The sequence below is a fragment of the Salvelinus sp. IW2-2015 genome, linkage group LG5 (assembly GCF_002910315.2).
Source record: "Salvelinus sp. IW2-2015 linkage group LG5, ASM291031v2, whole genome shotgun sequence".
In the NCBI taxonomy this organism is placed as follows: domain Eukaryota; kingdom Metazoa; phylum Chordata; class Actinopteri; order Salmoniformes; family Salmonidae; genus Salvelinus; species Salvelinus sp. IW2-2015.
Window position 1 is genome coordinate 14,128,042 of NC_036844.1, and position 25,055 is coordinate 14,153,096.

At 43.3% G+C, this 25,055-nt stretch overlaps 1 protein-coding gene and 1 long non-coding RNA gene across 4 annotated transcripts in view; one reads left to right on the forward strand and one right to left on the reverse strand.

Moving 5' to 3' along the window:
* Positions 1-25,055, reverse strand: part of LOC111963943 (rhotekin) — a 55,701-nt gene that overhangs the window by 26,050 nt on the left and 4,596 nt on the right. For 2 of the 3 annotated variants that reach the window (XM_070443564.1, XM_023987544.2), the window contains exons 2-12: positions 21,503-21,702; positions 21,352-21,413; positions 16,170-16,223; positions 14,705-14,822; positions 14,212-14,463; positions 13,945-14,039; positions 13,767-13,867; positions 12,037-12,165; positions 5,864-6,032; positions 1,637-1,741; positions 619-707 (exon numbers count right to left, since the gene is read on the reverse strand). In XM_070443564.1, the coding sequence (XP_070299665.1) occupies positions 667-707; positions 1,637-1,741; positions 5,864-6,032; positions 12,037-12,165; positions 13,767-13,867; positions 13,945-14,039; positions 14,212-14,463; positions 14,705-14,822; positions 16,170-16,223; positions 21,352-21,413; positions 21,503-21,702 (1,326 nt within the window). In that variant the 3' untranslated portion in view covers positions 619-666. Of the gene's footprint in view, positions 1-618; positions 708-1,636; positions 1,742-2,805; positions 2,931-5,863; positions 6,033-12,036; positions 12,166-13,766; positions 13,868-13,944; positions 14,040-14,211; positions 14,464-14,704; positions 14,823-16,169; positions 16,224-21,351; positions 21,414-21,502; positions 21,703-25,055 lie in introns of those variants that run through there. The other variant, XM_070443565.1, reaches the window with a different exon arrangement.
* On the forward strand, positions 12,459-16,028 carry LOC139027747 (uncharacterized). Its single transcript, XR_011479869.1, has 2 exons — positions 12,459-12,566; positions 15,653-16,028. It is a non-coding gene; the product is annotated as an uncharacterized lncRNA (long non-coding RNA).

Sequence of the window (25,055 nt, forward strand, 5' to 3'; positions counted from 1 at the left end):
ACCAATACTTTGATTAGCTGAATCAGGGGTATTACCGCTGGGCTGAAATAAAAGCTCTCCAGGACTAGCAGGGAAGAACACAAGCCTACAGTAGAACTCAAACTGAACTATGAACCTGCCCAGTGCAGTAGCTGTCTCACAAAGCGGTAGTAATATTCTAGAGATTAGTGTCAATCTGCTAGGCTGACAGATCAGACAGTTGAAGAAACATTGATGATCATATCAATATGATTTGGGAGTATCAATGGAGTGTCCTAATGAGGCCTGGCTTTGGCAGGTTCCCCTGGCACAAGTCCCAACTATAATCAACCCATTAGTCCTTTGTGGTTTAGCAGGTGAAAATGGTGTATTGTTCCGGGGACATCATTTACACTTCCACTGTGACTCATGTTGTGAAGTTGAAGTGCCGGTTTCCTTTGTGTGTGTGTGTGTGTGTGTGTGTGTGTGTGTGTGTGTGTGTGTGTGTGTGTGTGTGTGTGTGTGTGTGTGTGTGTGTGTGTGTGTGTGTGTGTGTGTGTGTGTGTGTGTGTGTGTGTGTGTGTGTGTGTGTGTGTGTGTGTGTGTGTGTGTGTGTGTGTGTGTGTGTGTGTGGGGCTGTTACTGTTGGTGGTACTCTACCTGTGGTTACAGTAAGAGGAGAGCAGGCCCACACTTCAGCAGACAGAGTTATCCTGGATTACCACACTCTCCTGGGGAAGATGGAGTGACTGAGGAAAAGGAGGAGAGGAAGGAGGAAGAAGGGGATGATGAGTAGAGTGGGAGTGTGTGATGTATAGTAGAGTTGTATAAAAAAAGAACAATATGATAGATGGATTATTGTGAAAGAAAGGAGAGAAGGTGTAAAATAGCCCCGAACTTATTATCACTTTCTTCTGGTTCGACTCAGGCATGCGGAAGGAATAAAGAAATTCTGATCCATTTTCCCTCAATCATTTCCTTGAAATAACTCCTCTTTCCTGGATTCTTCTCTACCCATCATCTTTCACATCTGGTTCCTCTCCTTTTTCTCCTATTTTTTTCTTCTCTCTCTCCGTCAATCTCTATTTCTGTCTCGCTCTCAAATTCCTGAATAGTGCCTTGATCCATCTGAGTCATTGTGGTATACATAACAGGTGTTGGCGATAATGCCACCATTGTGCTTCTATTGTATGCTGTCGTTATGGTTCAAGTAATAAAAAATACATGTATTGTCATTTGCTCTCAAAACAGGTTTTTCATCCCAGTCTATCGGAGCAGGTTTCGTTCAGTCCATCTTCCATCTTTCACCTTTTTTAATGATTATTTTATCCCACGCTTTATCTTAAAGCCCGAAATGTGTGGTAATGGTGATCGACGGTATTTTCACTTCTTTAGAGCGTGTGGGGAAAGTTAGTTTAGATGATTCACAAAATATCTATTTACTAAGAGGTCGCACTACTGCGCTGTTGTAGAAGGACTACTTACAATATTGATGACAACAATATAATCCTTTGAGAGCAATCTTATTTCCCTACAGTTGCGAAAGCATCCAATTTGTCTAATAATTTAGAGAGAATTCTAGCAGGTCTGCAAACTAATATTAGAATCATTCAAACTGTGTAAGTGTAGGTGAGTGTATAGACCTATGTGATGGTGGTGTGTGTTATTGAATAGTTACCTATTTCGTGGTAAAGCGACCCCTGCTTCGCTGTGACCAAATGGGATTTCCTAGGAGAGGGTACCTCGATCTTCATCAGGCCATTACAACACTGTTTCCACTGACCTGTAGAGTGAAAAGTCGACATGTCTTTGTAAAATAGATTTATTGAAATGTTACTAGAATTATGTTCAGCTTCTTGGTGAAAAGTAACTCTAACCCACTTCAATTTAAATATAGTTAATTTACATGATCTTTACTTGTTCTTTACCCCACACAATCCATCCCTTTGTCCAAGAAGGAAGAAAAGAGTGAGTAGTATGGCAAGATTATTTAATTTCAGTATAATGCCAAATCAAGCCACATTCTCCAGACAGGTTTTTCTAATTTATATGCATCGGCATGGCCTTGTGCATGCATTGCCACTGTATTCCAGAAGTCAGGCCTCTCTAAGCATGTTAAAAAAAGATACATTCGCTGTTTGTAAGAGATCGCATAACTGGGCGTGTAGAACATGACATGACTTGAGTTACAGTATTTCCACTACTATAGCCGAGGCCGACAACAAATATCAAATCAAATCAAGTTTATTTTATATAGCCCTTCGTACATCAGCTAATAACTCGAAGTGCTGTACAGAAACCCAGCCTAAAACCCCAAACAGCAAGCAATGCAGGTGTAGAAGCACGGTGGGCTGGAAAAACTCCCTTAGAAAGGCCAAAACCTAAGAAGAAACCTAGAAGGAACCAGGCTATGAGGGTGGCCAGTCCTCTTCTGGCTGTGCGGTGTGAGATTATAACAGAACTATGCAAGATGTTCAAAATATTCATAAGTGACAAGCATGGTCAAATAATAATCATAAATCATTTTCAGTGGCTTTTCATAATTTTCATTAAGAGTTGAAATAGCAGGTCTGGGAACAGGTGGCGTTCCATAACCGCAGCAGAACAGTTGAAACTGGAATAGCAGCAAGGCCAGGGTGGACTGGGACAGCAAGGATTCATCATGCCGGTAGTCCTGACGTATGTCCTAGGGCTCAGGTCCTCCGAGAGAGAGAAAGAAGAGAGAATTAGAGAGAGCCAAGATTTTCAAAATGTTCATAAATGACAAAGCATGGTCAAATAATAATCAGAATAATATCAGTTGGCTTTCATAGCCGATCATTAAGAGTTGAAACAGCAGGTACTGGGACAGGTAGGGGTTCCATAACCGCAGGCAGAACAGCTGAAATGAATAGAGCAGGCCAGGCGGACTGGGGACAGCAAGGAGTCATCATGCCCGGTTTGCCGTGACGTATGGTCCTAGGGCTCAGGTTCTCCGAGAGAGAAAGAAAGAGAGAACGAGAGAATTAGAGAGAGCATACTTAAATTCACACAGGACACTGGATAAGATAGGAGAAGTACTCCAGGTATAACCAACTGACCCTAGCCCCCCGAACTACTAAACTACTGCAGCATAAATACTGGAGGCTGAGACAGGAGGGGTCAGGAGACACTGTGGCCCCATCAGAAGAAACCCCCGGACAGGGCCAAACAGGAAGGATATAACCCCACCCACTTTGCCAAAGCACAGCCCCCACACCACTAGAGGGATATCTTCAACCACCAACTGTGGTCAAATATTACCATTCATCCATCCCTTATTCAAGCATGCTCAAAATTAAATAGACCGGTAGACTATTTTAAATATTTGACAACAATACAAGGCTACAGCATGGTGTTGCTGTGTGATAGAAGCACAACATCATAGCCTATTTAATTTCACAGCCTATACCAAGGCAGGAGATAGATCACAATCATCTATTGATAAACAAAATATTGAACAGTTCCTCTCTGGCATAGAAATGTAGGCTGTAATATTTACTTTTAAATAGCTTGAATTAGCAATCAATCTTACAGAATGCGCAGCCAGTGTTAGGCACTCGCTATAAGCAGCATGTTTATTTTACCTTTATTTAACTAGGAAAGTCAGTTAAGAACAAATTCTTATTTTCAATGACGGCCTAGGAACAATGGGTTAACTGCCTTGTTCAGGGGCAGAATGACAGATTCTTACCTTGTCAGCTTGGGGATTTGATCTTGTAACCTTTCAGTTACTAGTCCAACGCTCTAATCACTAGGCTACCTGCCGCACAGGGCTGGGCAATATGGCCAAAATCTCATATCGGGAGATTTAGGTCATTTCATATCCCGATAACGATACATATCACGATACAGCACATTTTCTGTATTTTCAATTAATAAATAGTTTACATTTTGAATTAAACTTAGATTATTTCTCCTTTTATTTTGAACCTCTGTGCAAATAACAAAATATAAAATAATGTATAAAATCTAAAAAGGTAAATAGAAAACACTTCAACTATAGTTGCAAACAAAATAAATATAGGCCTAAAATAAATAAATAAGCCTCTTGCAACGTCTGAGTTTGTTTTGAGCACTCGACTGTACTGTTTTGGGTATCATCCGTAGACTCTCTCCGTACTGTTTCACATGATTATTGCGTAGGTGGTAAAAGAGGTTATTGGTGTTTGAGCCTGTTGGTCGGGACCGGCCTGCGGCATATTTTGCAGAGYACGATTTTCTGGTCCGCGTCAGACTTTTCATATCCAAACCACGTCCATGCGACCGAAGTAGCCCCTCTTTCAGGTACGAGCTCTGTGTCTCCGTGTTCTGTGTCACGTTCACTCTCCATGTTTGTTTGTGTTGCAAATTCCCTTCCACATGACAATACCTTGACTTTGTTGTCCTGAAGCCATTTTGCCACAACTTTGGAAGTATGCTTGGGGTCATTGTCCATTTGGAAAACCCATTTGCGATCAAGCTTTAACATCCTGACTGATGTCTTGAGATGTTGCTTCATTATACACACATAATTTTCCTCCTCATGATGCCATCTATTTTGTGAAGTGCACCAGTCCCCACTGCAACAAAGCACCCACACAACATGATGCTGCCACCCCCGTGCTTCATGGTTGGGATGGTGTTCTTTGGCTTGCAAGCCTCCCCTTTTTCCCTGCAAACATAAAGATGGTAATTATGGCCAAACAGTTCTATTTTTGTTTCATCAGACCAGAGGACATTTCTCCAAAAAGTACGATCTTTGTCCTCATGTGCAGTTGCAAACTGTAGTCTGGCTTTTTGATGGCGGTTTTGGTGGCTTCTTCCTTGCTGAGCGGCCTTTGAGGTTATGTCGATATAGGACTCGTTTTACTGTGGATATAGATACTTTTGTACCTGTTTCCTCCAGCATCTTCACAAGGTCCTTTGCCGTTGTTCTGTGATTGATTTGCACTTTTCACACCAAAGTCTCTCATCTCTCATCTCTAGGAGACAGAACGCGTCTCCTTCCTGAGCGGTGTGACGGCTGCATGGTCCCATGGTGTTTTTTACTTGCATACTATTGTTTGTACAGATGAACGTGGTACCTTCAGGCGTTTGAAAATTCCTCCCAAGGATGAACCAGACTTGTGGAGGTCTACAATATTTTTTCTGAGTTATTGGCTGATTTCTTTTGATTTCCCCATGATGTCAAGCAAATAGGCACTGAGTTTGAAAGTATGCCTTGAAATACATCCACAGGTACACCTCCAATTGACTAAAATTATGTCAATTAGCCTATCAGTAGCTTGACATCATTTTCGGGAATTTTTCAAGTTGTTTAAAGGCACAGTCAACTTAGTGTATGTAAACTTCTGACCCACTGGAATTGTGAAACAGTGAATTATAAGTGAAATAATCTGTCTGTAAAAAATTGTTGGAAAAATGTATTGTGTCATGCACAAAGTAAATGTCCTAACCAGCTTGCAAAAACTAGTTAACAAGAAATTTGAGTGGTTGAAAAACTAGTTTTAATGACTAGTAAACTTTAAAAACTAGTTTTAATGACTAGTAAATGATTAGTAAACTTCCGACTTCAACTGTGTATGTATATATAATATAATGACCATCTTATGAAGACAAGAATGATAAAACCTAACATTACAATTTAACAGTAATGATCATCATATAACTGGTAATGTCACTTCTATCTGTCCCTGTCGGATTTAAGAAGGGTGGGCTAGTAGCGTGTAATGGGTCAAAACAAAAACATGCACAGCCTGTGAGTATGCAGGACCAGGGATTGTGTCCACTGGTATACAGCAAATCGATAAGTATTTAAATTTAATAAAATAAATAACCAAATAGAATTTAATCAAACTTAATCAAATCCAATCAAATGTAACTAAATTGAATAAGTATGACTCACTCATGTCATAGAAGTGCTGCCAGAAGGCCTCCATCCAGCGCTGTGTGTCCTGGGGTGTGTGTGTGACCAGAGTGTGTGTGACAGCTTCGTCACCTCGGGTGTGTGTGCTGATGGATATACTCTGGGCATGGTGGAGAGGCCCTCTCTCGGACACATGGATGCGGGTCTCCTGAGAAGGAGAGAAACACACACAAGCCATACTGAAATCTTAACAGAAGCATGTTCAAATCAAATAGTATTTGTCACATGCATCAAATACAACAGGACCTTAGCGTGAAATGCTTACTTAACTCTATTTCTTGAGCTGCATTGTTGGTTAAGTAAATATGTACTAAATAAAGTAAAAAAATATTTTCACAGCTTTCTATTTTCTCACAACCGGTCAAACCGATGTCATTTGGACATTTTGCACAGGCATTTGTTGTTGTTGTTGCATTTGATCTCCGTTCCCTAAACGTCTTTGCTTCGTGAAAAAAGCAGATACGACAATTGCAACTTTACCGATGTCAACTAACCCATCTGGACAAGAGGAATACCTATGTAAGAATGCTGTTCGTCAACTACAGCTCAGCATTTAACACCTTAGTACCCTCCAAACTCGTCATTAAGCTTGAGACCCTGGGTCTTGATCCCGCCCTGTGCAACTGGGTCCTGGACTTTCTGACGGGACGCCCCCAGGTGGTGAGGGTAGGTAACAACATCTCCACCCCACTGATCCTCAACACTGGGGCCCCACAAGGGTGCGTTCTCAGCCCTCTCCTGTACTCCCTGTTCACCCATGACTGCGTGGCTATGCACGCCTCCAACTCAATCATCAAGTTTGCAGACGACACTAGAGTGGTAGGCATGATTACCAACAACGACGAGACGGCATACAAGGAGGAGGTCAGGACCCTCGGAGTGTGGTGTCAGGAAAACAACCTCACACTCAACGTCAACAAAACAAAGGAGATGATCGTGGACTTCAGGAAACAGCAGTGGGAGCACCCCCTATCCCCAGGACAGTAGTGGAGAAGGTGGAAAGTTCCTCGGCGTACACATCACGGACAAACTGAAATGTTCCACCCACAGAGACAGCGTGGTGGAGAAGGCGCAACAGCGCCTCTTCAACCTCAAGAAGCTGAAGAAATGTGGCTTTTACATATGGCTTTTACAGATGCACAATCGAGAGCCTCCTGTCGGGCTGTATCACCGCCTGGTACGGCAACTGCTCCGCCCACAACCATAAGGCTCTCCAGAGGGGAGTGAGGTCTGCACAACGCATCACCGGGGGCAAACTACCTGCCCTCCAGGACACCTACACCACCCGATGTCACAGGAAGGCCAAAATGATCATCAAGGACAACAACCACCCGAGCCACTGCCTYTTCACCCTGCTATCATCCAGAAGGCGAGGTCAGTACAGGTGCATCAAAGCTGGGACCGAGAGACTGAAAAACAGCTTCTATCTCAAGGCCATTAAACAGCCACCACTAACATTGAGTGGCTGCTGCCAACATACTGACTCAAATCTCTAGCCACTTTAATAATTAAAAATTGGATGTAATAAATGTATCACTAGTCACTTTAAACAATGCCACTTTATATAATATTTACATACCCTAAATTACTCATCTCATATGGATATACTGTACTCTATACCATCTACTGCATCTTGCCTATGCCGTTCGGTCATCGCTCATCCATATATTTATATGTACATATTCTTATTAATTTCTTTACGCTTGTGTGTAAAAGGTAGTTGTTGTGAAATTGTTAGATATTACTGCATGGTCGGAACTAGAAGCACAAGCATTTCGCTACACTCGCATTAACATCTGCTAACCATGTGTGTGTGACCAATAACATTTGATTTGATTGAAGCATTCATTCTATCGATTTATGCCATTCTGGTGAGCAAGCTTTTATTTAGTCTTCTAGGGCAACATATAGGCTAATGACAGAAGAGAAGCTGCATGTATCTAATTATAGACAAGTTGACAAAAAAATTGCATAACAAAATATCGGAAATTATAAGCAGAAACATATTRAAAATCAGGCAACAAAAACTCCTGCCCTCTGTCAAAAGAAATCTTTCAGCGTGTCTGACTGTAGCCTACAGCCCATTTTCTATATTAGCGGGTAAGGGCCTTAGATTTCCACTTTATTACATATAGTCAAGCGGTTGTGGATGGGTTATTAGCAAACACGGGCAGGTGCGGGTGAACAAACAGCTGACCCGCGCACCACTAGTGCACATAGCTGCTGTGATGTGCACATGGCTGATGTGCAGGTACTGTAGCTGCTGCCAGGCTGATAAGCACCCACATTGCATGAAATAGTTGGTTTCATTGTGAGAGAATGAGCGTGAAGGGGTTAAATAGCAAGCAAACCGAATTCCGTTCCTGTAATGCTCAAAGCAAGATCGGACTTTAAACTTGCTTGTTTACCCAACCGTGGGGCAGACGGTCTTTTGGCCTCCCATCCCATTCTAACCACCTCTCGCCGGCTTTGTATTCATGTTACCTGTTGAAATTGCTATACAATATTATCTTTTTGCCATCTGATGCACATTCAAATGTTAGAAATCAGAGAGAGCTCTCCCTGTCCTCTGCCGTGTCCTGATTGTATTACTACTGATTATATCTGGAAATGTGCATGCACACCCTGGCCCTTCTATTGTTGCTAGCCCCATTTCTGATTTGTGCTCTGATATCTGCTTCACTGATTTCTGCTCTAGTAAAAGCCTGGGTTTTCTGCACGTTAACACAAGAAGCTTATTACCTAAAATGTATCAATTGAAAGTGTGGGTTCACAGCTCCAATCCAGACGTGTTGGTCATTACTGAGACGTGGTTAAGAAAGAGTGTTTTGAACACTGAAGTTATCCTTTCTAGTTATAACCTTTTTCTGCAAGACAAATRTTCCAAAGGTAGTGGAGTAGCAATCTTTACCAAGGAACACCTTCAGTGCTCGTTTGTCTCCATCAAGTCTGTCCCCAAACAATTTGGTTTGCTGGTTTTACACATCAAACGTTCATCTAACTCTTTGTTGACTGTTGCTGGGTGTTATCGGCCACCATCAGCACCGGCCTGAACCCTAAATGCCCTAAGCGCTCTCCTGGCCCCTTCCACTAAGTCTGAATTTGTCCTGCTAGGTGACCTAAACTGGGACATGCTAACCACCTGAGCAAGTCCTAAAGCAATGGGACTTACCAATCCCACAAGGTATGACTCCAAACACCCAGAAAAGGCTACTCTCCTTGATGTTATCCTCACCAATAATCCTGATAGGTCATTACAGAAAACACCAGTGATCACGGTTTTACAGCCTGTGTTCGTAATGGCTGCTCAGTGAAATGACCTGTCCTGATTTGTTATAGACACTTGCTCATCAAAGTTCTTTAGCAAGCCTTCCTTCATGATCTGGCCTCTGTAAATTGGTATGGAATCAGCTTGATCCGCTCTGTTGAAGACGCTTGGACCTTCTTTTCTAAATATTTTCAGGTGGTATCGTTAACAAATACATATAACATAATGAAAATAAGAAATAAAAAAAACAGGTTCAGTCCCTGGTTGGACCGTGATCTGGCAGAGTTTAAATCACCAACTCATTAAGTCAGTATTCCTATTTGACTCAGCCATGCCWTAGTGCCCACCCAACATTTCCTCAAATCCCATCCCTTCTAATGCGCCTATACCCAATGCACCTCCCTCTTTTTCCACTGCCCCGCTCCAAAAGGTTTCTCCCTGCAGGCGGTCAGAGTCCGAGGTGCTAAAGGAGCTCCTTAAACTTCACCCCAAAAAACATAATGTTGTGATGCTACCATGTTGTTGTCATGTGTTGCTGCCATGCTGTGTTGTCTTAGGTCTCTATGTAGTGTTGTTGTCTTGTCGTGATGGGTGTTTTGTCCTATATATATTTTTTTTTTTATCCCAGGCCCCTCTCCCTTGCAGAAGGCCTTTTGCCTACTGGTAGGATGTCATTCTAAATAAGAATGTGTTCTTAACTGACATGTCTAGTTAAATAAAAGTGATATAAAATATAAAATAAAAATCTCCAGGCAAGGAGTGTCTTTGGGTTACACCTCGACAGTGCTCTCTAGTGGACTGATCATGAAACTGCAGCAGACTTCAAAGAAATCAAATTCTATGTCACATGCACCAAATACAACAGGTAGAACTTACCGTGAAATGCTTACTTACGAGCCCTTAACCAATAATGCTTTTTTAAATTAAGTAAGAAAAATGTGATAAATAAACCAAAAATAGCAAAAATAGAAACGATGCTATATATAACAGGTGTTGGTACCGAGTCAATGTGCAGGGGTATGGCTTAGTCAAGATAATTGAGGTATGTGTACATGTAGGTAGGGTTAAAGTGACTACGCATACATAAAAAACAGAGAGTAGCAGCAGTATATGTGAAGATTGTGAAGGATTGTGAATGGAAAAAAGTATGTGGACACTCGAACATCTCATTCCAAAATCATGGGCATTAATATGGAGTTGGTCCACCTTTTGCTGCTATAACAGCCTCCACTCTTCTGGGAATGCTTTCCACTTGATGTTGGAACATTGTTGCTGTGATTTGATTCCATTCAGCCACAAGAGCATTAATGAGGTCAGGCAGTGATGTTGGACGATTAGGCATGCCTCGCAGTCGGCGTTCTAATTCATCCCAAAGGTGGGTTTGAAGTCAGGGCTCTGTCCAGGCCAGTCAAGTTCTACTACACTGATCTCGACAAACCATRTCTGTATGGACCTCGCTTTCTGCATTGTCATTCTGAAACAGGAAAGGGCCTTCCCCAAACTGTTGCCACAAAGTTGGAAGAACAGAATAATCTAGAATATCATTGTATGCTGTAGCATTAAAATGTCCCTTCACTGGAACTAAGGGGCCTATTCATGGTTCAGGCAAACCATGAATAACAGCCCCAGACCATTATTCCTTCTCCAACAAACTTTACAGTTGGCACTATGCAGTCGGGGTGATAGCATTCTTCTGGTATCCGCCAAACCCAGATTCGTCTGTTGGACTGCCAGAAGACAAAGCATGATTCGTCACTCCAGAGAACGCGTTTCCACTCCTCCCTAGTCCAATGGCGGTGAGCTTTACACCATCCCAACGCTTGGTATTGCGCATGGTGATCCTAGGCTTGTGCGTCTGCTCGCCCATGGAAACCCACTTCATGAAGCTCCCGACGAACAGCTATTGTGCTGAAGTTGCTTCTAGAGGCAGTTTGGAACTCGGTAATGAGTGTTGTAACCGGGGGCAGATGATTTTTACAGGCTACGCGCTTAAGAACTCGGCGGTCCAGTTCTGTGAGCTTGTGTGGCTGAGCCATTGTTGCGCCTAGGCGTTTCCACTTCACAATAACAGCACTTACAGTTGACCAGGGCAGCTCTAGCAGGACAGAAATCTGACAAAATGACTTGTTGGAAAGTGGCATCCTATGACGGTSCCAWGRTGAAAGTCACTGAGCTCTTCAGTAAGGCRATTCTACTGCCAATGTTTGTCTWTGGAGATTTCATGGCTGTGTGCTCGAATTTATACACCTGTCAGCAACGGCTCGGTCTGAAATAGCCAAATCCACTAATTTGAAGGTGTCCACATACTATGTGTGTGTGTGTGTGTGGCGTCAATATGCATGTGTGTGTTTTGTGTGTTTGTGTGAGTGTATGGTTAGAGTCCAGTGAGTGTACATCGAGCCTGTGTAAGTGTTCGAATAAAATAAGGGGGTCAATGCAAATAGTCCAGTGGCCATTTGATTAACTGTTCAGCAGTCTTATGGCTTGGGGGTAGAAGCGTTAAGGAGCCTTTTAGTCTCAGACTTGGCGCTCCGGTACCGCTTGCCATGCGGTAGCAGAGAAAACAGTCTATGACTTGGGTGGCTGGAGTCTTTGACCATTTTTAGGGCCTTCCTCTTACACCACCTGGAATAGAGGTCCTGGATGGCAGGAAGCTCAGCCCCAGTGATGTACTGGGCTGTATGCAGAGTGGTGTTGTGCTGTTATAGCTTGCTACATGGGGTGTAAACCTCTAATAAAAACAATATTGTCCTTTTGTGGGTGCTAAATGGGATTATAGTTCAGTATTTATGCAAATTTGCGTCAGTCTCTGCATTTTGGCCGTGTGTATGGATGACAGTGTGAATATGCTGACATGTCTTGTGTGTTTACAAGAGTAACAAACCTTGTTGATGGCGATGGTGAATAACGGCTCCTCTTGGGCAACCATGCACTCTTGACTGTGGTAACAGGTAAGACTTGTCCCTTTGAGGACACCGTAGATGTCAGTCCAACACTCAGGCTCCTTCTCAATCTGATCATGAGAATGGTAGGAATGATTATAACGATGCTTTTGACTAAACTAGAGTGCATTCGGAAAGTATTCAGACCCTTTGGCTTTTTCCACATTTTGTTACGATACAGCCTTATTCTAAAATGTCTTAAATTAATTGTTTTCCTCATCAATCTACACACAATACACCATAATGACAAAAAAAGCCAGGTTTTTAGACATTTTTGTTAATTTCTAAAATAAAAAAACAGATACCTTATTTACATATGTATTCAGACTCTTTGCTATGAGACTCAATATTGAGCTCAGGTGCATCCTGTTTCCATTGCTCATCCTTGAGATGTTTCTACAACTTGATTGGTGTCCACCTGTGGTAAATTCAATTGATTGGACATGATTTGGAAAGGCACACACCTGTCTATGTAAGGTCCCACAGTTAACAGTGCATGTCAGAGGAGCAAAAACCAAGCCGTGAGGTTGAAGGAATTGTCCGTAGAGCTCCAAGACAGGATTGTGTGGAGGCACAGATCTGGATGAGGGTACCAAAACATTTCTGTAGCAGTGAAGGTCCCCAAGAACACAGTGGCCACCATCACTCTTAAATGGAAGAAGTTTGGAACCACCAAGACTCTTCCTAGTCTCTGTGGAGATGGGAGAAACTTCCAGAAGGACAACCATCTCTGCAGCACTCCAGCAATCAGGCCTTTATGGTAGAGTGGCCAGACGGAAGCCAATCCTCAGTAAAAAGGCACATGACAGCCCACTTGGAGTTTGCGAAAAGGCACCTAAAGGACTCAGACCATGAGAACCCAAAAATGTATCTGGTCTGATGAAACCAAGATTGAACTCTTTGGCCTGAATGCCAAGCGTCACGTCTGGAGGAAACCAAGACCCATCCCGATGTTTTTTAGTGGCAGGGACTGGAAGACTAGTCAGGATCGAGGGAAAGATGAATGGAGCAAAGTACATTGAGATCCTTGATGATCTCAGACTGGGGTGAAGGCTCACCTTCCAACAGGACAACGACACTAAGCACATAGCCAAGACAATGCAGAAGTGGCTTCGAGACAAGTCTCTGAATGTCCTTGAGTGGCCCAGCCAGAGTTTGGACTTGAACCCAATCGAAGATCTCTGGAGAGACATGAAAATAGCTGTGCAGCGATGCTCCCTATCCAACCTGACAGAGCTTGAGAGGATCTGCAGAGAAGAATGGTAGAAACTCCCCAAATACAGATGTGCCAAACTTTCAGCGTCATACCCAAGAAGACTCAAGGCTGTAATCGCTGCCAAAGATGCTTCAACAAAGTACTGAGTATAGAGTGTGGATACTTATGTAAATGTGATATTTCAGTTTTTATATGCATTTACCCAAATAATCTAAAAAACCATTTTTATTTTGTCATTATGGCGTATTCTGCGTAGATTGATGAGAGYAAAAAATGATTGAACCCATTTTAGAATAAGGCTGTAACGTAAACAAAACGTGGAAAAAATCAAGGTGTCTGAATACTTTCCGTAACTACGACTCTAATGATCAAACTAAAACTGAGAATGATTAAACAAATGATGTGAATGATGATGGTGGGTGTGATACTAAGGGCGGTGACTACGAGTTAACTCACCTTGATCCTGCCGCTGATAACCTGCTGGGTCATACAGAGAGGCTGGGCTGCCAGACGGCAACACACACTGCCATAGAGAGGCAGCCAGAATGCACTGTCCTCTGGAACAATATTGGTTGATGAGTTTGTTGCTTGCTATTCAAGGACAGTAAACAGCCAAAGGAGAGTCGCCACTCACCTGTGGCTGATATGGACAGGTCGTGTGTTCTGAAGCTGTCCTGAACATGTGCTATTGTCAGTGTGGTGTGGGCCAGAAGGTGATACTTTGGCCCCCTGCAAACAGAAACCACACACAATCAACAGTTAGTCGGAATGTACTGCATGTAAGTATGCATATTTGACGACTTGTGTGGCCAGTTTGAGTTGACATTATGTGCATCACCGTTGCATGTGATTCCAGTTGTGTGTGTGTCATGCGTGTGCAAGCTGTTACATCAACACTCACTCTGTACAGAGAGCAGGCAGCAGAGGTGGTGGAGACCCTCCTCCTCCATCACCTCCCTCTACGTTGGATATGGTACCACAGGCTGCAGACTCTAGAGCTGCCCTGATCCTCCTCCCAGAGGTGCAGCCCAGGGAGCTGCTGAGGCGGTTATGTCTCCTGGGTCCTAGTGCCCCTGGGCCCGGAGAGAAGTCCTCCACCACACAGGTACTGTACAGCTCCACACGGAGCTCAAAGCACGGGCTCGCCTCCTTACTGGATCATATACAGGAACCAACACACGCACACAGATGAATATAGCAACAAAAATTAACAAAGAAACATGGGCATAATGAAATACAGAATGACACAAACATAATTCAACTGAAGAGGACAGAAGTTCTCTATACGTTTCTAAGCAAATATTAAAACCACAGACAAAATGCTACATCACCTGCACTAATAGTGTCATATAAGTTAAGGAGACAAAATGAGAGCAACTCGAGCAGCCACTTGCAATATGATGGTGTCCTCGAAGCAGATGTCAGTCAAAGTCCTGTCCGCCATCACCAGGTCTGTGTCATAGATCTCTCTGCCACACTGGAGCAGACAGAACACAGCACAGCGATGCAGCTCTGAAAGATAGATAGAGAAAGAATGGAATAGAGTGGGAGATGGAGAGGATGGAGTTTTAGAGAAAAGAAGATGGGCAGAAAGAGAACAGGACAGACACGGCAGAAAAATAGTGAGAACGTGGTAGGTTAAGTAAGAGTCCAATAACTACACATTTACAGGATTAACATGTGTGACCTTTAAATCTGACCTGATTTCAGATGTAGCTCAGAGGAGCCAAGATAATACAAGTGTTCTTAGAAACAAACAGGAGGCAGTTAATTGAATGTGCTTACCCCACATGCACGAGTCATAATCTGCATGGATTAGCCACGTAACTGGTTTAGACAAGATTATAGATTGAGACCTTAGATTTACTCCATCAATGGAATGTATGTACTCAGGCCACTCTGGTAGTGGTGGGAGAGATATGGCTCAAATTAAACTCTGATGAACTGATGACGTACCGGCCGGATACACTTAAATACAAATAGCCAATAGACTCCACTCTCTCAATATGCACCACTTGCATTCTAATCTAACCAAAGGGTTTCCAGTAGCTGTTCCATTCAATTCAAACATTATTGTTAGGAGCTAGATGTTATCAAGTGCAATTACTGTCTAATGTTGTTATTGGATGCGAGATGTTCAGGGCCGATGTTCAGGGCCGATGTTCAAGAGCGCCGATTTAATACCAAAAAATTCTGTGTTTCCAGGCATTGCCACATGATGCGTTGTCATGACAGGGTTACTTTTTGGAGGCAGGCCACTCGATTTCATCTTTGCGTTATATTGGCATCGAACATGTCACCCTCCCTAGGAGAGGGGGTGACCTTGATAATTTATTGTTAAGACGAGAGGCTGCTTGGATATTTAATTTAAAGACCCTTGCTCCCTTCGGTCTTAACGTGGACTTTGATCTGAAGCCATTCTTGTGATTGTTGTGTTTGTTGTGACTTTGCCATTGTGGTTGTTTGTAGGCTTGTGTGGTCTTTAGTGAGTCTATGATCGTATGCTATCCATTTGTATTTATTGTATGTTGCTCTTTCTATGCCATTTTAATATGAGAAATTAACCTATGATATTAGGCCACTCTTGGCCATGATTACAGACACCTGTGTGTCTTGACACTATATATAAACGAGTCATCCCGCAGTGTCTGTGATTGTACCCTGATGAAGACAGCTTGCCTGTCGAAACGTTGGTAAATTAAATATTTTTGCATCTGAGCTCCTAGAGTGTGCGGCTCTTTTTTATTTTTATTTTCAAGTTTTCTACTCCGCTAGCCAGCACCTCGCCTAAATAGGTGTGCGTTTCTTTTTCTTCTAGAGGGTTAGTGACAGCACCATTTAATGTTATATGGGACTCACCTCCTTTGCTCTTGAAGTACTCTGAGTCTTTCCACATGAGTGGGATACGCAGGTCTGGAGTGGAAAAGGAAGAGCAGAATGGATGGATTGAGGGACAGCGAGAGAGAGAATGAGACATTTCTGTAAAATATAGTACTCCTACCTGTATCTGTTGGTCAAATCAAAATCAAATCAAATGTTATTGTCACATACACATGGTTAGCAGATGTTATTGCGAGAGTAGCGAAATGCTTATACATCTACTGTAGATCCGACAATGCAGCAGTATCTAAGAGGTAATATCTAACAATTCCACAACAAACCCTAATACACACCATCTAGTAAAGGAATGGGATGAGAATATATAAGTATAAAATATATGGATGAGCAGTGAGGGAGAGATGCAATAGATAGTAAAGAATAGACAGTGAAGGATACAGTATACAGTATATACATATGAGATGAGTAATGTGAGATATGTAAACATTCTTAAAGAGGCATCATTAAAGTGACTAGTGTTCCATTTATTAAAGTGGTCAATGATATCAAGTCAGTAGGTTGGCAGCCGCCTCTCTGTGCTTGTGGTGGCTGTTTAACAATCTGATGAGAAACTGTTTTTCAATCTCTATGTCCCAGCTTTGAAGCACCTGTACTGACCTCGCCTTCTGGATGGAATTGGGGTGAACAGGCAGTGGCTCGGATGGTTGTTGTCCTTGATTATCTTTTTTGCCTTCCTGTGACATCGGGTGTTGTAGGTGTCCTGGAGGGCAGGTAGTTTGCCCCCGGTGATATGTTATGCAGACCGCACCACCCTCTGGAGAGCCCTGCAGTTGTGGGCGGTGCAGTTGCCGTACCAGGTGGTGATACAGCCCGACAGGATGCTCTCAATTGTGCACCTGTAAAAGGTAGTGAGGGTTTTCGGTGACAAGCCACATTTTTTCAGCCTTCTGAGGTTGAAGAGGCGCTGTTGCACCTTCACCACACTGTCCGTGCGAGTGGACCATTTCAGTTTGTCGGTGATATGTACAGCGAGGAACTTTCCACCTTCTCCACTGCTGTCCCATCYATGTGGATAGGGGGGGTGCTCCCTTTGCTGTTTCCTGAAGTCCACGATCATCTCTTTTGTTTTGCTGACATTGAGTGAGAGGTTATTTTCCTGGCACACACCGAGGGCCCTCACTTCRTCCTTGTAGGCTGTCTCGCCATTGTTGGTAATCGAGCCTACCACTGTAGTGTCGTCAGCAAACTTGATGATTGAGTTGGAGGCGTGCATGGCCACCCAGTCGTGGGTAAACAGGGAGTGCAGGAGAGGGCTGAGAACGTACCCTTGTGGAGCCCCAGTGTTGTGGATGTTGTTTCCTACCTTCACCACCTGGGGGCGGACCGTCAGGAAGTCCAGGACCCAGTTGCACAGGGCGGGGTCGAGACCCAGGGTCTCAAGCTTAATGATGAAATTGGAGGGTACTATGGTGTTGAATGCTGAGCTGTAGTCAATGAACAGTATTCTTACATAGGTATTCCGCTTGATGGGATAGGGCAGTGTGGTGGCGATTGCATCGTCTGTGACCCTATTGGGGCTGTAAGCAAATTGGAGTGGGTCTAGGGTAGAGTGGAGGTGATATGATCCTTGACTAGTCTCTCAAAGCACTTCATGATGACAGAAGTGAGTGCTACAGGMCGATAGTCATTTAGTTAAGTTACCTTAGCTTTCTTGGAAACAGGAACAATGGTGGCCATCTTGAAGCATGTGGGGACAGCAAACTGGGATAGYGATTGATTGAATATTTCCGTAAACACACCAGCCAGCTGGTCTGCGCATGCTTCTGAGGACGCAGCTTGGGAAGCCGTCTGGGCCAGCAATCTTGCGAGGGTTAACACGGTTAATTGTTTTACTTGTGTCGGCCACGGAGAAGGAGAGCCCACAGTCTTTGGTAGCGGGCTGTGTCGGTGGTACTGTATTGTCCTGCAAACGCGCAAAGAAGTTGTTTAATGTCTGGGAGCAAGATGTCGATGTCCGTGACGGGGCTGGTTTTCTTTTTGTAATCCCTGATTGTCTGTAGACCCTGCCACATACAGTTGAAGTCAGAAGTTTACACACATTTAGGTTAGAGTCATTAAAACTCGTTTTTCAAACACTCCACAAATATCTTGTTAACAAACTCTAGTTTTGGCAAGTCGGTAAGGACATCTACTTTGTGGATGACACAGGCCAACCACCGTTGTGTCGTCAGGAAACGTAATGATGGTGTTGGAGTAATGCCACGCAGTCTTGGTGAACAGGGAGTACAGGAGGGGACTAAGCAAGCATCTACTTTGTGCATGACACAAGTAATTTTTCCAACAATTGTTTACAGACAGATTATTTCACTTATAATTCAATGTTTCACAATTCCAGTGGGCCAGAAGTTTACATACACTAAGTTGACTGTGCCTTTAAACAGCTTGGAAAATTCCAGAAAATGATGTTATGGCTTTAGAAGCTTCTGATAGGCTAATTGAAATMTTTTGAGTCAATTGGAGGTGTACCTATGGATGTATTTCAAGGCCTACCTTCAAACTCAGTGCCTCTTTGCTTGACATCATGGGAAAATCAAAAGAAATCAGCCAAGACCTCAGAAAAACATTTGTAGACCTCCATAAGTCTGGTTCATCCTTGGGAGAAATTTCCAAACGCCTGAAGGTAACACGTTCATCTGTACAAACATCATGGGACCACGCAGCCTAGAGAGCTCCTAGAGATGAACATACTTTCGTGCGAGACGTGTAAATCAATCCCAGAACAACAGCAAAGGACCTTGTGAAGATGCTGGAGGAAACAGGTACAAACGTATCTATATCCACAGTAAAATGAGTCCTATATCGACATAACCTSAAAGGCCACTCAGCAAGGAAMAAGCCACTGCTCCAAAACCGCAATAAAAAAAGACAGACTACGGTTTGCAACTGCACATGGGGACAAAGATCATACTTTTTGGAGAAATGTCCTCTGGTCTGATGAAACAAAAATAGAACTTGTTTGGACAAAATTACCATCGTTATGTTTGCAGGAAAAAGGGGGAGGCTTGCAAGCCAAAGAACACCATCCCAACCGTGGAGCAGCGGGGGTGGCAGCATCATGTTGTGGGGGTGCTTTGCTGCAGGAGGGACTGGTGCACTTCACAAATAGATGGCATCATGAGGTAGGAAAATTATGTGAATATATTGAAGCAACATCTCAAGACTCAGTCAGGAAGTTAAAGCTTGGTCACAAATGGGTTTTCCAAATGGTCAATGACCCCAAGCATACTTCCAAAGTTGTGGCAAAATGGCTTAAGGACAACAAAGTTAAGGTTTTGCGGTGGCCATCAAAAAGCCCTGACCTCAATCCCATAGAAAATGTGTGGGCAGAACTGAAAAAGCGTGTGCGAGCAAGGAGGCCTACAAACCTGACTCAGTTACACCAGCTCTGTCAGGAGGATGGGCCAAAATTCACCCAACTTATTGTGGAAGCTTGTGGAAGGCTACCCGAACATTTGACCCAACTTAAACAATTTAAAGGCAATGCTACCAAATTCTAATTGAGTGTATGTAAACCTCTGACCCACTGGGAATGTGATGAAAGAAATAAAAGCTGAAATAAATCAATCTACTATTATTCTGACATTTCACATTCTTAAAATATAGTGGTGATCCTAACTGACGTAAGACGAGGGAATTTTTACTAGGATTAAATGCCAGGATTTGTGGAAAAACTGAATTTAAATGTATTTGGCTAAGGTGTTGTAAACTTCCGACTTCAACTGTACGTCTCATGTTTGAGCCGTTGAATTGTGACTCCACTTGTCTCTATAGTGACGCCTTGCTTGTTTGATTGCCTTACGGAGGAATAACTACACTGTATTCGGCCATGTTCCAGTCACTTAGCCATGATTACATGCGGTGGTACATGCTTTCAGTTTTGCGGCAAATGCTGCCATCAAGCCACGGTTTCTGGTAAGGGAATGTTTTTAATAGTCACAGTGGGTACAACATCTCCTTATAAACTCTCTCACCGAGTCAGCGTATATGTCAATGTTATTGTCTGAGGCTACCTGGAACATATCCCAGTCCACGTGATCGAAGCAATCTTGAAGCGTGAATCTGATTGGCCAGACCAGCGTTGGATAGACCTAAGCACGGGCGCTTCCTATTTTAGTTTCTGCCTATTCAAGGGGAGCAACAAGATGGAGTCATGGTCAGATTTGCCAAAAGGAGGGCGGGGGAGGGCCTTGTATGCATTGCGGAAGTTAGAGTAGCAGTGGTCGAGTGTGTTACTCACTCGTGTACTGCAATCGATATGCTGATAGCCTTGTTCTCAGATTAGCTTTGTTAAAATCCCCAGCTACAATAAATGCKGCCTCAGGATATATGGTTTCCAGTTGCATGAAGTCCAGTGAAGGTCCTTGATGGCCGTATTGGTATCCGCTTGCGGGGGGATATACAAGGCTGTGACAATAACCGAGAAGAGTTCTCTTGGGAGATAATACCGTCGGCATTTGATTGTGAGGAATTCTAGGTCAGGTGAACAAAAGGACGTGAGTTCTTGTTTATTGTTACAATTACACCATGAGTCGTTAATCATGAAACATACACACCCACACTTCTTCTTACCAGAGAGATGTTTGTTCCTGTTGGCGCAATGCACTGAAAATCCTGTTGGCTGTACGGACTCCGACAGCATGTCCCCAGCTAGCCATGTCTCCGTGAAACAGAGTATGTTACAATCCCGGATATCTCTTTGGAAAGCAACTCTTGCCCTAATTCCGTCGACTTTGTTAACTAGGGACTGGACATTAGCGAATAATATACTCGGAAGCAGTGGGTGGTGTACGCGCATCCGAAGCCCCACTAGAAGACAGCTCCGGCACCCTCTCCTCCGACGGCGTTGTTTTGGGTCGGCCTCTGGAATCAGTTCAAATGCCCTGGGAGGTGCAGACAAAGGATCCGCTTCGGGAAAGTTGTATTACTGGTCGTAGTGTTGGTTGTGCTGTTAAGTTGACATCTCTGATATCTAATAGTTTTTCCCGGCTGTATGTAATAACACTTAAGGTTTTCTGGGCTAACAGTGTAAGAAATAATACATTAAAAAAAAATACTGCACAGTTTCCTAAGGACTTGAAGCGAAGCTGCCATCTATCGGCGCCATCTTACAATGGTGTCTGTCTGCGCATGCGTACACGCTCACCTGAGATGGCCACATTACCCATGCAGGGCAGCCTCTCATCCAGCGACCCACCAATACAGGACCTGCAGTGGAGAACAGAGCGGTTTTATTTATTTATTTACTAAATTGTTATGACAGCAAACTGCCCCCACCCAACCCCTCTCTCTCCTACCTGTTGCCTACTCTCTGCAGGACCTGGGCCTCCCTCATCCTCTGCAGCTGGCTGAGCAGTGCTAGGATGCGGGTGTTGCAGGTGAGCAGGCTCTTGGAGGCCTCCAGGGCCTGGTCTCTCTGGGAGCACGCAGCTAGCAGCTTACTGGCTCCCTCACGCATCCGCACCTCGCGGTCTATCTGACGCTGCACCTCACCGTCCTGAGTGGTTGAGTGAGAGAGGAGAGCAAGAACAATAGGGAGAGAAAGATTACAGAAAAGATAGTGGCTCTACTTTACTCATCAGTTACTATTGGTTTGTGTACAGCTAGGTGACCCTTCCTCCGCATTCAACAATGCCATATCTAACAGCAGCTCCCAACACTACCCGACTCAACAGTCGGGTAGTCAGAGGTCTTGGACCAGGCCTAGTCAGGAGGATGAMGGCAGTAAGGATATATTCTGTCCTGTTTACCAGAAACCCTAGACAAACAAGCAGCTGGGGCTTTCCACTTCAAACAGCACAAGAAAGAGGATTGACACCCACCATCTCAGTTTGTTCTGAAATTGTGTCTGTAGTTAGAAACAGATACAATTAGCATTCCTGCAACATTTTGATGGAATATAATCTGATCTCTTGAAAAGTTAAGATAATTGATTGTGCCCAAATTGGCCATTTAAAATGTATAGGATTCATATAGTATTCAATAAATATAGTACCTAACATCCAATTTGGTCCAAACTTTTTCCTTACAATCAATAAGATACTATGAGGAATCCCCCCCCCCCAAAAAAAAAATCCTCCAAGGACCCCCCACACCCCCGCCAATCCCACCACAAAGACAAGTATACAATATTAGTTCTCTGTGTATGACAAGTAGTATGGAGCTGCAGCTCTGAGTATAGTTTCTTCAAACGATGCAATATATTTTCAGTGAATTTGGTGTTTTTTTTCCAACTGTTCAGAGAAATTTGTCTTAAATTGTTAGATATTATGTCCCATCATACATCCTGACATTACCAGGTTCTGACCACTAGATTATGCCATTCCTGCTATTAGGTAAAACGTGTGAAAAATGTCATTTAAGTCATAGGAGTGATCTTGTCCCAGTTTGCTGCGTCAGTGCCATCCTGCAGCCCACTAAGAGCTGGATTGCGATATCATTTTCAMCAGTTTGACCCTGTAACATTTTGCAGAATTTGTTGTCAGGAAAAGGTTTGGTCCAACTAGGAGYTTTGGTACTATATTTATCAGCCGTGACCCCCACTCTCTGAGGGTGTCTCCAGGGGGGGGTGGGGGGGTTGGATGCAAAAAACACATTTCCAATTCACACGTGTATAATACACACTTGTACTTGTGTGAAATAGGACAAATAAGCACCCACCAAATWATWATTATTATTACACTGAACAACAATATAAACACAACACGTAAAGTGTTGGTCCCATGTTACATGAGCTGAAATAAAAGATCCCAGAAATGCTCCAAATGCACCAAAAGCTTATTTCTCTTAAGTTTTGTGCTATTCATTTACATCCCTGTTCGTGAGCATTTCTCCTTTTCCAAGATAATCCATCCACCTGACAGGTGTGGCATATCAAGAAGCTGATTAAACAGCATGATCATTACACAGYTGCATCTTGTGCTGGGGACAATAAAAGGCCAATTTCAAAATGTGCAGTTTTGTCACAACGCAATGCTACAGATGTCTCAAGTTGAGGGAGCATGCAATTGGCATGATGACTGCAGGAATGTCCACTCTGAAAGACCCGGTCAAAATAGCATCTTGGGTTAAACAGACTGATGTGTGATTATACATACATCTTTGGACTTTTAATTGAATTATACACGGAGTGTACAAAACATTAGAAACACCTGCTCTTTCCATGACAGACTGACCAGGTGAATCCAGGTGAAAGCTATGATCCCTTATTGATGTCACCTGTTAAATCCACTTCAAATCAGTGTAGATGAAGGGGAGGAGACGGGTTAAAGAAGGATTTTTAAGCCTTGAGACATGGATTGTGTATGTGTTCCATTCAGAGAGTGAATGGGCAAGACAAAAGATTTAAGTACCTTTGAACGGGCTATGGTAGTAGGTGCCAGGCCCCCCGGTTTGAGTGTGTCAAGAACTCCACCGCTGCTGGGTTTTTCATGCTCAACAGTTTGCTGTGTATATCAAGAATGGTCCCCCACCCAAAGGCCATTCAGCCAACTTGACACAACTGTGTGAAGCATTGGAGTCAACATGGGTCAGCATCCCTATGGAACTAAATATTCATGTTTGGTACAATCAGTGTACATAAACCTCGTATCCATTGTTTCTTGAAGAATATTACTTAGAAATGCCTCATGAGCCCCTTTCCTCAGCGGTTTACCAAAACAGTGGCGGGGTGCCGGCTTTGTTGTTGTTTGAGCTGCAGATTGGCAATTAAGACTCAAGTCAAGAAGAACGCTGTCTGTTCGGTCATGATGTAGTCTCTGAGCTCTCCTCACAGTCTTCTAACCTGTCCACTCAGATAATAAACACAATGTCCAAAACAAGCACTTCAGTGTCAGACAACGAGGAGGAACACCCGAGAACAGTCAGACATCCGAAAGAGGCACACCCACACACACATAGGCATTTTAAGTATATCTTACACTACCACTCAGTGGCCTTGTGATTTGAGTACCCGCCCTGAGATTGGATGGTTGGGAGTTCGATCCCTGGCCGAGTCATACCATAGACTGTAAAAATAGGACCCGGTGCGTCACTATTTGCACGCATTAAGGGGATAGAGTCGAGGTAAGGCCCTTCTATAGACTAGCTTCCTGTCCAGGGTGTGTACTTGTTCATCAAGCTGCCTCACGCTACAGAAATATGAGACACAATCCTGGGGCCTCATTTTCTTTTTAAAAAGCTGAGTACATTCTCCGTTGGTAAGGAGATCGCATAACTGGGCGTGTAGACCTTATATGTTTCTTTCATTATATAAATCAATCAAATTGCAGGACCTCTCTCCTTTTCTGACATGACTTACAGTATTTCCGCAACTATAGCAGAGGCCGACAACAAATATTACCATTCATCCATCCCTTATTCAAGCATGCTCAAAATGAAATAGACCGGTCGACTATTTTAAATATTTGACAACAATACAAGGCTACAGCATGGTGTCGCTGTGTGATAGAAGCACAACATCATAGCCTATTTAATTTCACAGCCTATACTAAGGCAGGAGATAGATCACAATCATCTATTGATAAACAAAATATTGAACAGTTCCTCTCTGGCATAGAAGTGCAGGCTCTAACATTTACTTCTAAATTGCTCTAATAAGCAATCAATCTTGCAGAATGCGCGGCCAGTGGTTGGCACTCGCTATAGTCGCATGCATGTTTAGTTTGAAAAAGTCACTGCAAAAGATTTAAATATTCTGCCACGATAATCCATCCACCTAACAGTTGTGGCATATCGAGAGGCTGATTAAAAAGCATGATCATTACACAGGTGCACCTTGTGCCGGGGACAATAAAAGGGAACTCTAAAATGTGCAGTTTTGTCACACAATCCCACAGATGTCTTTTTCTT